General features: G+C 41.3%; 1 protein-coding gene across 6 annotated transcripts in view; it reads right to left on the bottom strand.

Moving 5' to 3' along the window:
• Positions 1-12126, bottom strand: part of rgs12b (regulator of G protein signaling 12b) — a 48410-nt gene extending 36284 nt beyond the window's left edge. For 2 of the 6 annotated variants that reach the window (XM_010771862.1, XM_010771865.1), the window contains exons 1-5: positions 12028-12124; positions 9148-10425; positions 8176-8415; positions 6510-7475; positions 1259-1378 (exon numbers count right to left, since the gene is read on the bottom strand). In XM_010771862.1, coding sequence (XP_010770164.1) covers positions 1259-1378; positions 6510-7475; positions 8176-8415; positions 9148-10218 — 2397 coding nt within the window. In that variant the 5' untranslated portion in view covers positions 10219-10425; positions 12028-12124. Of the gene's footprint in view, positions 1-1258; positions 1379-6509; positions 7476-8175; positions 8416-9147; positions 10426-10795; positions 10831-11518; positions 11675-12027 lie in introns of those variants that run through there. The other 4 variants (XM_010771867.1, XM_010771866.1, XM_010771863.1 and 1 more) reach the window with 4 other exon arrangements.
• Between the last annotated feature and the right edge of the window lie 3420 nt (positions 12127-15546).

The raw sequence follows: 15546 nt of genomic DNA, 5'->3' as shown, positions 1-15546 counted from the left end.
CTGAAAACTCATCTCTTTCGACTCCACTTCGAGCGATAGAACTATTAACAAAGCACTTATATACTAATAAAGGACTGGCTTATCTAAAGCCAGTTGAGTAGCACTTGAAATGTTTTAGCTCTATGAAACCTGATGTACTTATATGATTCTTTTTTCCTCAAGTTTGTAATTTGTTGGTCGAACGCACTTATTTTAAGTCGCTTTGGATAAAAGCGTCAGCTAAATACAATGTAATGTAATGTAATTGGTAAACCCCTCAGAGATGTCCCGCCCCTTAGCCTATGACGTACAATGTGTTGGAGTGCTAGCCAATAAAAGCGCAAGTGTTACATAGTGATGTCATTGTGTTACGGGAGTAAAGAAAGGAGTCCAATCGAGTCGTTTAAGGCAGGGGGGGGAGTGTGTGGGACCGATTTTTTATTTTATGTAAGCCGTTGTAGAACATTTACATGCACAAAAACCTATATAACCCCCCAAAAAAGAGACAACCCAAAAAAACATAATATGGCCTCTTCAGTTAAAAAGCTGTAAAAATAGTAGCTCAAACTGCAACTCCATATACAATAATTTTAACACAACTAAGATGAACATAACCTTGTGTACATTTGGTGGTAGCCATGACAGCAGGCTATCACTCATGCCTGAGTACTACAGCAGCCTTAGCAGACGTTCTCTTTTATAAAATGTTGTACTAAATAGGCATACTGTTATGGCTAAACTCATGGCTCTCAAATTACTGGATAGCAGATAATCTCTCGCAGCTAAAAGGAGAGCTTAAGTAACATTTGTGCAACAGAGTAGCCATATTGCCCCACAGCCAGCAGAATACTTCGACCCCTAAACATATGGCTGCACACATTAAATAGTAACCATTGCTAATGTTGAGAAATCCCCTGCTAGCAAAGCTGCACTGCAGTCCAACTCCATAAACACCAGCGTGTTAATATATCTCTTTCTCTACAGTGTCTCTGTCCATGACTGTGAATGTTGTCATGGTGATAATATGTGAGAAGAGGGCTTGACTTGTCATGTGAGCATGTATGATGCGCATGGGCTGCTATTATTAGAGGTGGATGCAGCAGGTATGGCTGAAATGTGACAATCACACAAAGGACAGATTGAGCTTGAGCACTGCCTGTAACACTCCATACTGTGTTGGCAAATGGAAGTGATGTGTGTGTGTGTGTGTGTGTGTGTGTGTGTGTGTGTGTGTGTGTGTGTGTGTGTGTGTGTGTGTGTGTGTGTGTGTGTGTCCTACCTCTAGGTCATCCAGTGAGCGGGCTAAGCTGTGATGTTTAGAGCGTCCAAAGGAGCGTCTTGCTGAGGAGCGCACGGGGAGAGGAGGGAAGCCCATGGTCAGACCACGGAAACGACCAACCTGAGGAGAGAAAAAATATATATCATGATGAGTACACATGCTATATGTAACAGAGTACATATAGGTGGAGGTCAGAGAGGTTAGAGAAGCAAGCTGACTATGAGGTTGCTAGTTCTATATCTGTTGATCAGAAAAGGAGACGTTGTAATGTGGAGCTAAAAGTTGCCCGAAAACACAAATGTCAAATAAATCCCTCTATTTCCCTCATTAACAGTGAAAATAGTGATATAACATTGATGGTTGTTGAGGATTTTTCCTTCACCCTTTCTCTTTTTCTTTCTGTCACTCCTACTGGCCTACAATCTCATGACAATAAACAATTACAAATACAAATATGAACACATCTGAGACTGCACCGATCTGTCCATGTTCAAATCACATATAATAACGAACATTTTATAAACTGCTTTTAATGTTTAATGCTAATGTTTTTCTCAAGTTTTATAGAGTTTTTTTTACGATAGTTTATACAGTTTAACCAGTAGAGTGTTTCTGGTGTTTGAATTGCCTTTATAATTTGAGTTTGTTTCAGTTATTATTCCAGACTATTATGGCAAAATACTAAAGCTGTCTTTTCAAGGATTTACTTCTACTCTAATCATCTTGCCAACATATACAAATTCAGTCACATTTTATTATTATTCCGATAGTATTACTGCATGGAGGTTTTACAGTGTTTACACTGTTGGTGTACATTGGACTGTGTAAAATAACATGTAGTATGGCAGCCCCTAGGTAAGGTCTTTGCTTATTTGTCAATAACTTTGTTCCACTTTTGATCCAAACCCGTTTTAATGATGACTGAAGCTTATATGGGTGGGTGTGTGTATGTGTATTGTGTGTGTGTGTGTGTGTGTGTGTGTGTGTGTGTGTGTGTGTGTGTGTGTGTGTGTGTGTGTGTGTGTGTGTGTGTGTGTGTGTGAAATGTAAATGTGTAAGTGTCATTTGTATAAAGACACAACTCAACATGGAGACAGTATTACATGGGTGTTTACATGAAGCGGTTTGAGCAGAAGCATTCCTCTGCTAAACATGCATGTCCATTCATGATGGGTTTCTTTTTCCACTCAAATGTTACATTCCACATGTTATGTGCAGGCATGTACAGTCTTGTTATTTTGCCTGCAGTTCCAGATAATAATTTAGCCAACCCCTGCAGCCACAGTCAGAGCACACACACACACACACACACACACACACACACACACACACACACACACACACACACACACACACACACGTGATGACAACACTTCTTTATCAAAGGAGGTAGTGTGTTGTGTTCTTGAATTGGATTGGATTATATGGTTCAGGTGGTTTTATTACTGGGTTAACTGACTCCCTTTATATAACAAATGTATTATTATTTATTTTTTACATTATTAGATATTACTGCACAGCTTTTCCACTGAAATACTGGTATGCTGTACTACTTATATTCTTGTTAATTTAAATTTGAACATTTTACTTTTTTTTGTGTGGCTCTGTTATGCTAAGTTCCAGGTTCATTATTGAACAATGAAAATGTGCTTAAAAGTGCTGCAGCACCACCTCTTTTCACCCTCTGTCTGAAACAAAAGCCCAGTCTGCGCTGATTGGTTAGCTGACTTGGTTTGTTGTGATTTGTCAACAGCTTTGAGATGTCCTGCCCCTTAGCCTATCACGTACAAAGTGTTGGAGCACTAGACGATAGAAGCAGGATTGTTACGTAATGATGTCACTATGCTGCGAAAGTAAACAAAGGAGTCCAATGGAGGCATTTTAGGCAGCCAGTATGTGGGAGAAAAACTTCCCCTGGAGGGAACTTTGGGATTTTAACATTTTCATGCACATACACCTATATAACACACTACAGTAAAGGGGAAACCACAAAAAGCATAATAGGGCCCCTTTGAACTGCTCTATATCTGCTTTTTTTACAACTGAAATCCTTTTACTGTGATTATATTGGCACCATCACACACACCATAGTGTGGCAACCTCCCTATATGTGTGAACCTACTTGGCAATTAACTGCTTTCTGATTAAAGATAGTACCGCAGTTTTGTAAGAACTACTGCAGTGCAAACCCACACACTGGAATAAAATCTGGCCAGTGGTTAAATAAAGCCATAAACCGCTGCCTTAAATGAGCACATGAGAAAGTTACTCCATGGGTCATCAAGATTTATTGTCTGAATCCATCTGACAGTGATGTAACCACATTGCAAAGTGCTGTAAACCAGAGAGTTTACCCAAGAGACTCGTGCGTTGCTTTCACAAGTCTACAATTAGCCTTTTAACAACTGCTGTCCCTCTGTCTTTAGAGGACAACAGAAAAATTCAGCTCCTTTCTGCTCTCACAAATTAAGCAGATGTCCTTATACTGCAGGAGAGGGTGGATAACCGTGGATCCCAGCTGACTGAAAAGTAATTAATCCAGGCTGACAGGATCCAGAGGCTTCGCTGTGACACATGTTGAATCTGACTGCTGATCAGGAGCAGGTCTAAGTGTTTCATCAGGAGATGACCGGCCGCGTTGCCTGGATACTGAGGCATCTGTGAGTGTGTGTGAGTGAGTGAGTGAGTGAGTGAGTGAGTGAGTGAGTGAGTGTGTGTGTGTGTGTGTGTGTGTGTGTGTGTGGTAAACAAAAGGTTTAATAAGAGACGCTGAGATCCAATATTTGGGTGGTGCTTTTGCTGAGATTTACCTCGAAGGCACAGACGACATCATTTAATTATTATCTCTTTAATTCTACAATTTGTGGTGGAAAACCATTACTAATAATAATAAATGGGATTTATATAGCGCTATTTCTGTATCACATTTCAAGAGCAAGGATTCAACTCAGTCTGTTTTGATGTTTTCCTTATTTCATATTTTCCGACATTAAATCCACAATAAGTTGCTCAAATTTACCAATGTTGTCATGTAAGTAGATCAAAAACCTGTGTGGATGGATGAACTTAAGGTTCAAAGGCATAGTCAAGATGAAAATTATTATTATTTAATTTTTTTATGTTTTATATTCTAAATTAGTTTCCCATGGAGGTCAGGAAAGTGCAGAAGGCTGATGGAGGTTTAGATAGCGGAACAGTGCCACCATGTGGCGAACACAACATAATCTGTTATTAGTGAGTACATACTGTACTCTCTTTAGGGAAGAAACTGGAGGGGTTTAGTGTCTTGGATCCCATGGAACGAGGTGAACTGAAACAGTTGTGGCTGAGGGGGGTAATTTGGCGCCTACCAATCAGAGGGTCAGTGGTTCGATCCCCAGCCTTGTGGAAGGTACATAACCCCGAATTCCCCCCCCCCCCTCCAAAAAAAAGTATGTCTAATGTATTGAAGTTATTGTAAGTCTCTTTAGATGTAATGTATGTAACCTCTCCAGCTACTAGTCCACTCTGTACTTCCGATCAGGACTTGAACCGGCAACTCTATAGTGCCCAAGCCAAGTTCACACACACTGAGCTACTGCCGCACTGTTAGCTCTGCGTAAAGAGAGAAGGAATACTAACTCCAAAGTCCGGAGTCGATAGTCAGAGGGCATTGTTGAGAGGTTAACATCCACCTTCCTGTCACTGTCAGCCTCCACCCCGGCCCAGGGTAAATAAACACTTCCTCTGATTGTCCCCTGGGGGTCCCTGGGAACCTGTCTGTCCAACAATACTCGTGGAGAAGTACAAGCCTCCTTCACTATCAAGGAAACTCAAGTCTCTCCTTGGTTTGGATTCAGAAATGTAGATATATCCGCTTGATATTTCTGGCTCTCTATCTCTTCCTCTCTATTGTCTGGAAACAACATACCGTCAGTCAATAGTGCACTGTATGTCCTCACAAAATAAAATGCAGCCAATGTATTTTGAGTGGCAGCCTGTTACAGCGAATAGTATTTCCTTTATTCAAGAAACTTTTGGACTACTTTTATTCATTAACTTGTGCTTGCCTCTTTATTTGAAATGTCCACACTGTGGGACGAAAAAAAGGATTTCTGCTTCTTTTACTTACTATAGATTTATCTTAATTTGCAAAATAAAAATATTCATCGATTAATCTGCTGATTATTTTCTAGATTCATTAATAATAATTGTAGAACATACAATTCAGGCCATCTCAATTTATGTGAGTCTGATAAAAGCCTTTTCTGCCATTTTTGCTGTAAAAAATTGCTTAATATCCACTCATTTTCAGAATATTTTTAATTATTTTTCATTTGATCAGCTGATGGAATAGCAGATTAATCGTTGCAGCTCTTATCTTAATTTCGCCGTTAGTCACAATTTATGTAACCATGAAGATTTGATTACTCAAAATTAATCTGTCAGCAAATAAAGGCTAAAACCAGTTCAAACAAATACTTTATTGAGCCAGTCTAAAGCCTGCTCTGCTGTTGCGTCTCATTACGGTGGGAAACAGGTGGTTTTCAGGTGAAGCAGATGTCAGGCTTGTACATAATTCATGATCTGATACTGGAGCAGTGGGGATAAATAACTTATCAATCCATTTGTAGCAAGTCTGGGGAGAAAGCCAAGTGAGGTGATCGCATCAGGATGTTTTCTGGGTGCACTACAAGGTAAATCGCAACAAAACCACCAAAAAGTTTTAATATCTGAGTGAAACTCTCTCTAGGACTGATAGAGTTAAAGGTGAGGCTCTGAAGAGGAGCGGGTGAGAGTGTGCGATGGAGGGCAGTGGGACGAACACAGATGGATTTATGGCCTCAATAAACCGTAGTCCTGGACACACAGGAGTCAGAGTAACTTTCCACAGCAGGGGGGTGTGATGGGGGAGGCTACCTGCTGCCTGGATTCTCATCTCATGGTCAGTTTTAACACAACTCTTCCAAAAAGCCCAAAGCCAACAAACTGGTAAAGCGGTATTGAATGCAGCATTGTAGAAAGACAGACCACTGTATGTATTGGGATAGCCTGTTGTTAAAAGTCATGTGAGGGACTGCGGAGGGAAACTAGCTCCAAGCTAAAATCCGGCATATTTACATTTTTTTTTTTAAGTGTTCATTAATGTGCATTGTCCTGCCAAATAAACGATTAAATGAAAAATGAAATGAAAATAAGAATGAATAAAATACTTGATCAGCAGGAAAATAAAGGGTTTTACTAATCGGCTTAACTTGATAAAAAAACATACCTTTTTGTCTCCCTCCTTTGTGTTCCCTCGTTTCTTCTCTCTTTCTGCTCCCCCTCTCTCCCGGTCTCCAAACAGCTTCTTCGCCCACTCTTCTTTCTGAGCAGCCAGCCGGTGAGCGTGGGAGTGGGGATGAGAGGGAGGGGGAGGCTGGCTCCCTCCAGGTGCTGGCAGGTTGTCTCCGGGGGCCAGCGGGGCCCGGTAACGGTCGGCCGGGATCTTATTCATGGGTGGGGGCAGGGTGCTGCAGTTGGCTGAGGACCATCCGTCGGTGGATTCGGCGTAGGACTCCTGGTCGCTGCTCAGGCCCTGGAGTTGGCTGTGGTGGTGCTGCTGCCGCCAGTCTCTCAGCACATGGACTGGCAGCCAGCGCTGGGGCTCCACCCCTGCTCCTCCACCCCCTCTCTTCTCCCCTCCCACAGCTCCTCCTCTCTTCCCCTGTGAGTTGTGGTTTGGCTTGACTCCTCGAGAATGCCGGCCGGGGACATCGGGGTGAGCTAAGGGGAGAGGGTGAGGGAGGTCAGCCAGGTGTGGATCGTGGCGGTAGTGGCCGTTTCTCAGAGCTGGCGGAGGAGGGGGAGGTGGGAGAGGCGCCGAGGCCCCGAGGGTGGGGCTCCAGGCCTGCTGGGATGAAGGGGGGCTGTCCCAGTGGCGTGGCCCGGAGATGTGGTTGTGGTTCGGAGGACCCCCGAGGTCCACTAACAGCACTCTGTTGCTCTTCTCCTCAGGTAGAAAGTTTCCGATGCCGCTGTCGCTGTTGCTGCTGGTGCTGTGGTTCTGCTGGGCATCGTTGTCTGGATCGTGGAAGGCCCGGGCGCGGACCCCCTCAATGTTGTCCCCCATGTCCCGATAGAGGACTGAGACGAACTGGAGGAGAGGCTGAGAGCTGGGCGGGAACTCCAGGCAGCCCCCTGTGTCGGGGTCCGGGGTGCACTCAAAGCCGAACCTCCTCGATACACCTGAATGCACCTGAGGATACAACAGAGAGGCAGACATTTTCTACAATGCAGTCCCCTTTTCTCAGTGACAAAACATAAGCATGTTTGAATTGTTGTTAGCTGATTTTAAATTCATACATGTATTTGGTTGTTAGTATATATCTGGCTGATTAGCCTCAGTGACCCACATTTAAAGTAACTTTAGGTGTCTGTAGAAATCTCAAGAAACAAAAGGCTTATATATAAAATGTTGTTTCTTATTTATGAACAGATTTGTCCTTATTTAAAATCATAATTTGGCATTTTAGATTTGTCATAAATGTTATGATGCGATTACATGCCTTTGAGAAGTTGGGCAAGTTTTTTGAAAATGTATATTCATATTCCACTTTATAAGGTATTTAGAAAAAGTATTGTATTTGCACAGCTACAAAAAAAGAACAGAGGTAAAACTCCCTTTTTTAAAAGTATTTTTCTCCCTTGTGAAGAACTTATGAGGTCTAAAAAAAGTGAATGTGAGTATTTATTAACTCTTAAAAAACACCTATATAATGTTAAAAATCAAACTTGCTTATATAAGCTTTTATAGGAGCTTATTATAAGGAATGGCTTGTGTATTTATCTGTATAGTCAATATGATATGTTGTCTTTTATATTTTTATGATAAAATGATGTCATCTCCTTTTACAGTAAGAGTGATTTGTAACCCTTATTGTATCTCATCACGTTACCTGGTGTTGACAGAGGTCTGGGTCCACGATGAACACATGACAGGAAGTCCTCAAACTGCCCTCTTCGTCTCGTCCACAGCTGAAATGAAACTCGTCGTGGTCATCAGTGGCCTGCATCGTGACCAGTCCGAAGAATCTGCGGTCGTCAGGACAACAGGCGCTGAAGGCCAGTTTCTCTGCAGGGTAGGTGGCCAGAACATGACCTCTGTCACTGCACAGACGCACACTGTCATGCATGACCTGGTGGGACACATTTAACACGTTACAATATCAGACAAGGAGGAGACAATAACAGTTTATATTTATACTGTTTAAACTGCTGACATACAATAATCCTAGAAAATTACTTTTCAAGTGCCTCGTAAGGACAAAACCACACAAAGAACTGTGTTGTATAAAATAAGGATTTTCTTAGGATGCCATTGGCCCTTAGCTACATAAGTGCTCCCTGATGTGTTTTTAGAAGCTTGTTAGTAACCATTTTAGAGGATGTGTATCAGAGTATGAATAAATAGCTGGATATTTCAAATGTAAATAATATAATGCAAATTTTATTTAAAAAATGTAATACACTATTCTATTAGAAAACCATTCACATCTTCTGTCGGTTTTGCTTTTTTTTGTTGTGTTTTATTTGGTAGAAGATAGTAAGCACTGACAATAAAGCTGTCAGGTAACATTAAAGGAGGAAGATGCGAGTGAAATGTAACTATAGTAACTGAAGTGCAAATGTGCTGTATTATGACAGTAAAAGCCAAAGTTTCAACAACGCTATGCAACACTCATAAATGCTCCCTAGTAAAAATATTCCTGAGACATTTTAAAAGGCACCCATAGCAGATCCTTAACTTTAATTGTGGAATTGTGGAACTTCTTTTTAAATTAGTATTATCATATCTTTGCCTATTTGAGTATCTTAATAACTGAATAAGAAATATATCATCAGATGGTTAACAAAAGATACATTTTCACCTTCATGAGGACCAGTGAATGGATCTTCTGCTCAGCCCGGAGGCGCCTCATGCTGCATCTGATGGCCTGCAGGCTGTCGCTCTCCAAGCTCGCCCCTATGGAGGCCAGCTCAATGGAGCCCAGGTACCCAACAATCATGCCCACATTGAGGATGCCCTCGGTGGGCTCTAGGCTAAAATCGCCCCCATCTCCTACATCTAAATCTTGCTCTTCCTCATGGTGTTGAAGGTGGAGATGGCGGAAGTCAGCATCCAGAAAGACAGAGTCGTCATTCAGAACTTGGGCCATCTCCTCCTCGGAGAGCAGGTTGGGGTTGCTCTGGGAACGGGAGTTGTTCTGATACGAAGGCAACTCTGGATCAGAGATCGGACGTGGCTTTGACGATGAGCTGGCCCTGGGTCTGTCCTTGTCGGAGCTGCTGGAGGACTGGCTGGAGTTCTCAAAGATCATGTTGAAAATCCCTCCAGACTGCAGCTCCGCCACAACCTTCTCCGCCCTGTTGATGCCCAGCTGCTTAGAATCCATTTTGGGTTTGTACCAACCCCCACGGGCTCCACAGCCTGACCTGCTGTTGTTGTTGTTGTTAACACCATTGTCATAGAAGGCATCCAACTCATCATCACTTGAGCACGAGTCCAGGTAAGATGCTGCCATTGTGTTGCTGCTATGGTGACGACTTCCAGAGGTGCGTTGGTGGTGGTGATGGTGACGCCTCTGACGTTCTCCCTCAGCGATCACCAGCTTCAGGACACCGGTGCAGCGCCCGATCAGTTTGACGACATCTTCATGCGATGCCATGGAGACGTTAATGTCATTGACAGACAGGATGTGGTCTCCTGAACGCAACCCTACATAGTCTGCTGGACTCCCCTTCAGGATGCAGCTGAGGATACATGGACTTTGACCTGTCAGTGTGAAGCCGTACCCAGTTCTTCCTCTCGCCACCTCCACGGCCCGGATACGACCCTGCTGCATAGAAGAGGAGGGCGGTGCACTTCCACCAACCGGGCGTCTTTTTGATGACGCATCCCCTTGCCTGAACATTGTGCCAGGGAACTTCCTCTTGTCCATTGAATTTGTAGGCCTACGTTTTAATTAGTCATTATACATCCCTAGGCTCTGCTCAAGTAATAATGCAGGGCATTATCCAATGAGTCTTCCTTTCAAACTGCTCTGCTGGCGAGAAAGAAAGTTTCGTCCTCAGTTGTGGCACGGCCTTGCTACTGTAGCATTCCCATCCCGGTGTCACTATTCCTCCCAATTCATAGACTCATTTACCTGAAGCACAACAGAACAGAATCAAGTCAGCCATGAGCACCTTTTACTCCCATATTCAAAATACATACATGTTATTCCTATGGTTGCAGGCAGTCCAAAAACTAGAATGATTGAAGTAAAATGTGTGAATATTCATGTACAGCATAAAACCTGGAACGGCTCCATTGACAATGATTTGGAATGTTACAGATGACACTGAGAGCACCCAGGGAATTGTATGGAGACACTTTATGTGGCAGAAATATAATAGAGCTCAATTTGGGATAAAAAAGAAAACAAACATTCTGTGACTCCACATAATCAGTCTCCTATTCATTGTCTATGGAGCAGCTCCAGTAGATACAATTCATGACACCAAGTTTAAGCTTACATTGAGAAGGGTATAGGTCATGTTCCCAAATATGAACATAATTCTCCTAGGCCATAGATATAAAAGATGGAATGCTTAATAAGGGCGTTTTTCCCCTTTAACATGCATACATCTTAGTTCCCATGATGCTTCCATATCACAGATCAAACATGCCCTCTATCTGGTCTATGTGGCAGCTTAAGAGCTCATTACAGTTATTAAAACACAAAAAAATGTCAAATGAAAGCATTATATTGTCATTAATGGCAACGTTGACAGTTATTATGGTATATTAATAAGATGAAGGGGTTGAACACACAGCCACACCTGTATGCTACAGGGTGGAGTCAGAGCAGCTCTGTCCAATGGGAAGTAATGTTTTTAAACCAGAGGCGTTTACACACCTGGCAGGCATGCAGGTAAATTAAACAGACCCTGACCATAACTGGAACTACACGGTAACTTTTAATTTGGCTTTTTATCAACATTGCCTGTGGCTTTCGTTTGAGTTTAACGACCGTTTCTTCACAAATAGTCGGGAACAATGTCTAAAAATCAGTAAAGAAAGAGTTACCGTTAGCTGAGATTAGCTGACGCGTTACTGTTAGCTTAGCTGCACATGCTAGTAAAGCTTCACGTTAGAACGGGTTGCAATACTTGCTTTTGAACGAAACTAACAACTGTGTATGTGTCACTTTACACTCAGGAGTGCATGCGTTCTCTCTGTCAATTCACGAAAGTTACCATAAAAAGTTTCTTGCCGTGACTCGCTGTTCAAAAGTGCAACCACCCGTGCTTAACCTGTAGTCCCGCCCCCTGATTTCCAGTTCTTTGGAATGTCGGTCTGTAACTACGGTAACGGTGCTGTACACAGACTTTTACATCCTGTCATTGGTTTTCCGAGTTGTCAGTCACGCAGAGAACAGTTATGTGGGATAACTTGAATAAAAGTTAGTTTGAGAAATCACAGATAAAAGTATCAACAGTAGCATATTCTACAGGTGTCAAAACTCAGCAGAACGTCAGCGGCAAACGTAGTCTGCTTTTGTAATTATGAAAGTATTCTTGGAAAACAGGGTGCATATATCGATTTGTATTTTAGCATCACATAGCAAGAAAGCAAACGATAACAGCTGGACTCAATACGTCTGAGTTGTAAAGCTGGTATAGCAAAGTAAAAGGTGGATGCAAAAACAGTTTTTAGTGAGTTCGCTGTAGCAGGGCCCCTCAGCGGGAGAATAAAAGTGACTTACTTGTCGGTGTCTGGTGGTGATGATGTTTGGGCAGTTTCCATAGTTTAGTAGCTAAGGGTTAGTAAGGTAAACTCAGGGACGATGGGTAAACAAAAGAAAAGGCTGCACCATCTGGCGAAGTAGCCTTAGAGGAGGAGGAGGAGGAGGCCGGCAGGACAGGGAGGTGTGTTTAGAGAGGGCAGCGGAGGGGGGTGGTGGTCAGAGGGGGGACTTCAAACATGATGAAGAAAATACATCTCCAAGCCCATTAACTACACACAGACTATTGAAAAGCATCAAGACAATGTGGCACAGAGCAGCCCCACCCAACACTTCAAAGTGAAACAGTGGATTCAACTAAATAAACCTACTTCAGAAAGACATCTGCATTTCTGAGGTCGAACTTCTAAGTGTGTTTTTATTGTGTACCTGCATAGCTGTTTCATACCACAAAGACAGCAGATTAGAGCACACACACACACCTCTTGGTTATTTCTTTTCGTTTTGTTTTTTTGTTGCTTTTAAAAAAAATACATTTAGCAATTTTTAGTGGAGCTGCAATGTTGAGTCAACTTATCAATTATCTTAACGAATCGTCAATTATGTTTGGTAATTGGTATGTTGTTACATATCATTTATCATACAGAAGCTGCATACAATATTGTTTCCAGCCTACGGAATACAAACATTTCTCTGTTTTAACTCATAAAATAAATATTTTTGAGTTTGGGATTTAAAAAAACTGGAATGGATATTAACCATTTTCTGATTTTGTACACAACACCATCAATTAATATAGAAAATAATCATAGGATTGATCAATTTAAAGTGTATATTTTTTTAAGTCATTTTTTGGGACAGTATTTTCTTTCGTTATTTGTAACCCCTCCAGCTTTATGTGATTGTTCAGTTTTGTAATTAAAGTGCAAAAAAGTGTTGCTTTTAGTGCAGCTCATATAGATGACATGATAAAACCCTTTATAAGGTCCAGCCATAAAAAGCAGTTTGCCATGTGCAGTTGCTTAAAACCTGTGCCATCGAGATTTCATGAACCATATGGCAGCTGTCTGCTAATCCTGTTAATACCTTTTAATCATGAACCACCCATCTTAATTAGTGCTGTAAAACAAGACCAACATGTTTTATACTGTGTCTATAAAAGGGAATTAGAGGGCTGAGAAAAAGAAATTTTGAAAATGTGATCGTGTCAAGAGGTCAGTGAAGGTCTAATAACAGGCGTCAAATTAAATATGCTGCATACATTTGAACCTTAAAATGAGAATATGCTGGTAAATCATGTATTCTTTTTGTTTCCTGCCTGGCTAATAACTAAGAGGAAGACAAGACACAGCACAGCAGACCATTAGAGGTAATCTCCTGACAGGCTAATAAAGTTAGACACAGTGGATCCTGTGTTTGCCATCAGTCATGTTTTTGCAAAAGATGAATCTGCATACACGTTCGATTGACCTGCCACAACTCTCACAAACATCTTACAAGTTCAACATCTTTAAATAATTTATTCATTTCTACAACAGACCATATGCAGTGATCAATATCTTTAAAATATTAAAAATAAACAGAAATACACAATCTTTTTTTTTTTTTTTTAAAGGCTTTTGTAAAAAAAAAAAAGATTTAAAGGAGGCTTGAAGCTCAAGACAAGAAACGGTAAAGGGAAATGACACAATCTGCAGTCCTTTTACCACCTTTTAGAATCACTGTATGAATCAGTTGTGGCTAGTCAGTAGCCAAACTGTATATTTTAAAACGGGGGAACAAAGGAAGTCTTTTTTAAAAGCCAAGCACCAACATGCTAAACGCATGACATTATGGAGAATGGAATGAACTTGGCAGAGAAAATGTAACGGTGATTCTCAGCTTTTTAATCAAAACAAAAACTATTTTTTCCAATTTGCCGATTCTTGTGGAAGGAAAATAAAGCCTTTAAAAGGGAAGCATGTTAAATCCGTTGAACATGACCTTTGTCCACGACCTCCACGCCCACCTCCCCAAAACCACAAAAGATTTCTGGGTAATCGTATTACCCCCTGCAGGGGTCCCCAGTCAGTCTTTTGCTCTTAAGATACTAAAAGACAAGATGAAAAGAACATTCTGCTTTGGATAATTTCCTTTAAGTAGCGCAGGAAAACAGGTTTTCTATTATCGTCAGTTTTCTTCCCCCACACAAACAGACTTGAACTGAAACAGGACTCATTATGCTCGTCTAATCAGGGAGGCCTCACAATGGAATTTTAACGACAGCTGCAGTCATTTATTGTGTGGATTTATTATATTAAAGAGGCCCTATGCTCATTTTCAGGTTTATGTTTGTATTTTTTACATGTTTACTTGTTCAAAGAATGTCTTTATTTTTCTCATACTGCCTGTGGTGGAGCAACTCTTTTCACCCTCTGTCTGAAACCAGAGCCCAGTCTGCTCTGATTGGGAGGATGATGACCAAAAGGAAGTCAGTCACCTTGCTTGAAAGTGGCAACATATTTAGCAAACAAATCATTCTTATGCACTGTTATCAACAAAGCACCTAACAAACATGAGTTAGTCCAAGTTTTCAAACGCTTGGTGTATTTAATATTCTGCACAACGATGAGTGAAATGTTTAAAATTCAACACAAAAACAGAAAAGCTCCCGCCGTCACCGTGGCATCGCTAGGCTACACTTTCTCGTCTGTTGATTTGTCAAAGCTGCGGTTGATCGCTAAGGTTACAAGGCTCCCTTTGGATTGCATCACATCTCTTCCACTCATGGCAACCATACCCTCTGCGGGAATACAGTATTAAGGACTATGCAAGAAAATTAGCATTAACGCTAAGCATGCTTTCAAGCTTTCAGTGTACAGGACATACATATATTCAGTCTTTATCTAAGGCAAGTGTATGTACAGAGTAACGCTCCCCAGGCAACTCGAGGTCAAGTCTTCAATAAAATACTTTCTGCAGAGTGATTTTCTCATCATGTATACGTGTTAAGACAAAAAGAATCACATTATCTTACAGTCTATTTTAAACATCTCTCATCTTAACACAGATCTTACTTCATCATGCACCATGGCTTTCATACTACTTTACAATATATATTTGTTTTACAAGATACAAATGTAAATCCATTTAAAGACTGCAAATCACTTCCAGTCTTAGTACAACATTAAAAGTCACATCTTACATCCTGAGAATTAAAAGAGTACAGGAAATGGACAGGTGGAATCATTCAGGTGCATGGGGGAGCACACAAGACTTGAAAAATAAAGAATGAAAAAACACGGACTTTAGCAATATGATAAAAGTCATAGGAGGAAATACTTTCCCTGCATGCTACTGGTTGGACAAATTAGACATCACTGCAATTTTGGTATTTTTTGCTTGGTATTTCCCACCCTCTTTAGTGTTGTGAATGGGCTACAAATATGTAGAATTTTGAAAACTCAAGAGTGAGAGGCTTTTACCTGTAGTTCTTTTTAACATCCAGAATGCCTGCACAGATATAGAAATGTCCTTTGACAAAATAACATCCATTTTCTC

Source organism: Notothenia coriiceps, unplaced genomic scaffold (genome assembly GCF_000735185.1).
Source record: "Notothenia coriiceps isolate Sejong01 unplaced genomic scaffold, NC01 NC01_scaffold00010596, whole genome shotgun sequence".
NCBI lineage: Eukaryota > Metazoa > Chordata > Actinopteri > Perciformes > Nototheniidae > Notothenia > Notothenia coriiceps.
Note: the sequence above shows the minus strand (reverse complement) of the source record. Positions and strands in the feature narration are given on the sequence as shown.